Here is a 1997-nt window from a genome sequence, read left to right as displayed (position 1 = left end):
GTAGGGAAAAAAAAGGATGTTATTAATAACAAAGATTCAGTATAAAACCAGCATAAAACCATTACAAACAAAGTAACAGGCCATGCAAATAAGAAATATTTCTCTTCCAAAAGCAAAACCTGAACAATTATTTTCAGATTCTCAACAGATGAATATGATCCAAATATATATATTTTCAGACAAAGTACTGTTGGAGATTAGAGTTAGTCTAGACAATTTTGGAAAAAAAACCCCAACAACAAAACACTAAGATTGAAATTGTATAGCAAAGCAAAGGCTTCTAAACAAGAATACTCGTTAGCAAGGCATAATTATGAGGTTACAATTCCCCAGGAGATACCATGTACAGAACTATGCATGGCACGGCTGTGAATCAGAAATTCCTAATATCAAATCTGGCTTTCTCACTAGCTCACTTAACCTCTAGAACTAGTAAGTCTGCATATGTCGTCTTCTACTGCTCATTTTATAAAGAAAGCTTTTACAGTATAATAGAGAGTCACTGGAAGTGCATTTCAGAATTTTTCACTTACATACCTGCAATTACAGCAGTATGATTTTCCCCACATGTAATGTTACATATTTTATGCCTCTTCAAGTGTTTCACAGACTTCGGTACTGAAGTTTCAAAAATAAAAGTACCATGTCCCAGCTGCCCATATTGTCCAAGTCCAAAAGTATATACATCTGTCTCTGAAAATGTACAGGCAAAGTGAACAACAAATATGCTTATATATACATTATAACCTGCTTTCTATTAGCCAAGTGAAAGTCAAATGACATCAGCGTCAAAAAGCAATGTTTTACCAATTAAAAAATGTACCAACTAGTCAATTAAATTTATCAATTAAGAACAAAATAAAACAAAATAAAAAACAGGCAATGAAGCACTAAAATATATACAGAGAAGAATTTTGAATGGTTCAATATGCAATATATTTTCTAACATAACTGCAAAATAATCCACTGATCACATGTACGCAGAATATCAGCTAACAAAAAATTTATGGGAGTTTACATACTGCAGTTAATTCAAGACCACATTGTTTACATATATGTGCATTTTCAAGTACAATAGTCTCATCTTAATTTCTGGTTACCTGCATGTACACTGTATAACCCTAAATTTAATAGACTAGATCTTTTCAAACCAATACTAATTTGTGTGCGGGAAGAGACTGGAACAATAACAGAATAGGTTTCAGTATTCTGTTCGGCTACCAAATCAGCCCTGCATTAAATACAGAGAACACTATAATTGTGTTATCTTGTGACAGAGTAATAATCTTTCCACATTTACATTTTGTCCATTTAATGGATTGTCTGTGCCAGGAAAAAGAATGAGAGCTTCTCCAAAGCAATAAAGATTCTTGGTGTGTCCATCCCTGGCACTCCATCACAACAGAGGAAGACTGTGAAGCTTGGAAATCTTGATGAGGTCACGCTTGAAAAGGGAAATTCAAAGACTAAGTTTTTTTGGGAAAAGGAGAAGTTTTCCTGGAATTTTATCCCTTGCCCCTTTTTTTTCTGCATGTAGGCAACAAAGGAAAAGCTAGAGAAGTACTAATTAAAACTTGAAAAATTGTTATGAAAACCTGTGAAGGATTGAGAAGGACAAAAAATATTCTATGTCAAGCGAAAAGAACTGAGACTTGGGAGCAATATATCGTTACATCATTGTCATGAATATGGTGCAGAGCATGCCTGCTCCTGCTGCACAGATGCCATCAGGTCAAAAATCTCACCACCTTCAAAAGCAAGAGAGGAATGGGTATCCACAGTTGACTGTGTGGAACGACAGTCGACAGAGAATCTTTGCTTTTTGAGCACTTCTTTGTGTCAAGGAAACAAGGTCACTGGAACAGCAAAGTAAGTTTCAGTGCCACAAAAATAGTTTATACTGTGCGACCAAATTCTCAGAGCAGCCACTAACTGGAGAAATATTAAAACCAAATTATGTTACCATTCCCTCAAACTAATCCTTCACTACTGTCAGG

At 35.0% G+C, this 1997-nt stretch overlaps 1 protein-coding gene across 1 annotated transcript in view; it reads right to left on the bottom strand.

Annotated features, from left to right (window-relative positions):
• The window catches only part of RPGR (retinitis pigmentosa GTPase regulator), a 47312-nt gene that overhangs the window by 10126 nt on the left and 35189 nt on the right, over nucleotides 1–1997 (bottom strand). Inside the window, exon 9 of the mRNA XM_009318911.1 lies at nucleotides 538–693. Within this exon, the coding sequence (XP_009317186.1) occupies nucleotides 538–693 (156 nt within the window). The remainder of the gene's footprint in view (nucleotides 1–537; nucleotides 694–1997) is intronic.

This window comes from Pygoscelis adeliae, unplaced genomic scaffold (genome assembly GCF_000699105.1).
Source record: "Pygoscelis adeliae isolate BGI_AS28 unplaced genomic scaffold, ASM69910v1 Scaffold92, whole genome shotgun sequence".
NCBI classification, from domain to species: domain Eukaryota; kingdom Metazoa; phylum Chordata; class Aves; order Sphenisciformes; family Spheniscidae; genus Pygoscelis; species Pygoscelis adeliae.
Note: the sequence above shows the minus strand (reverse complement) of the source record. Positions and strands in the feature narration are given on the sequence as shown.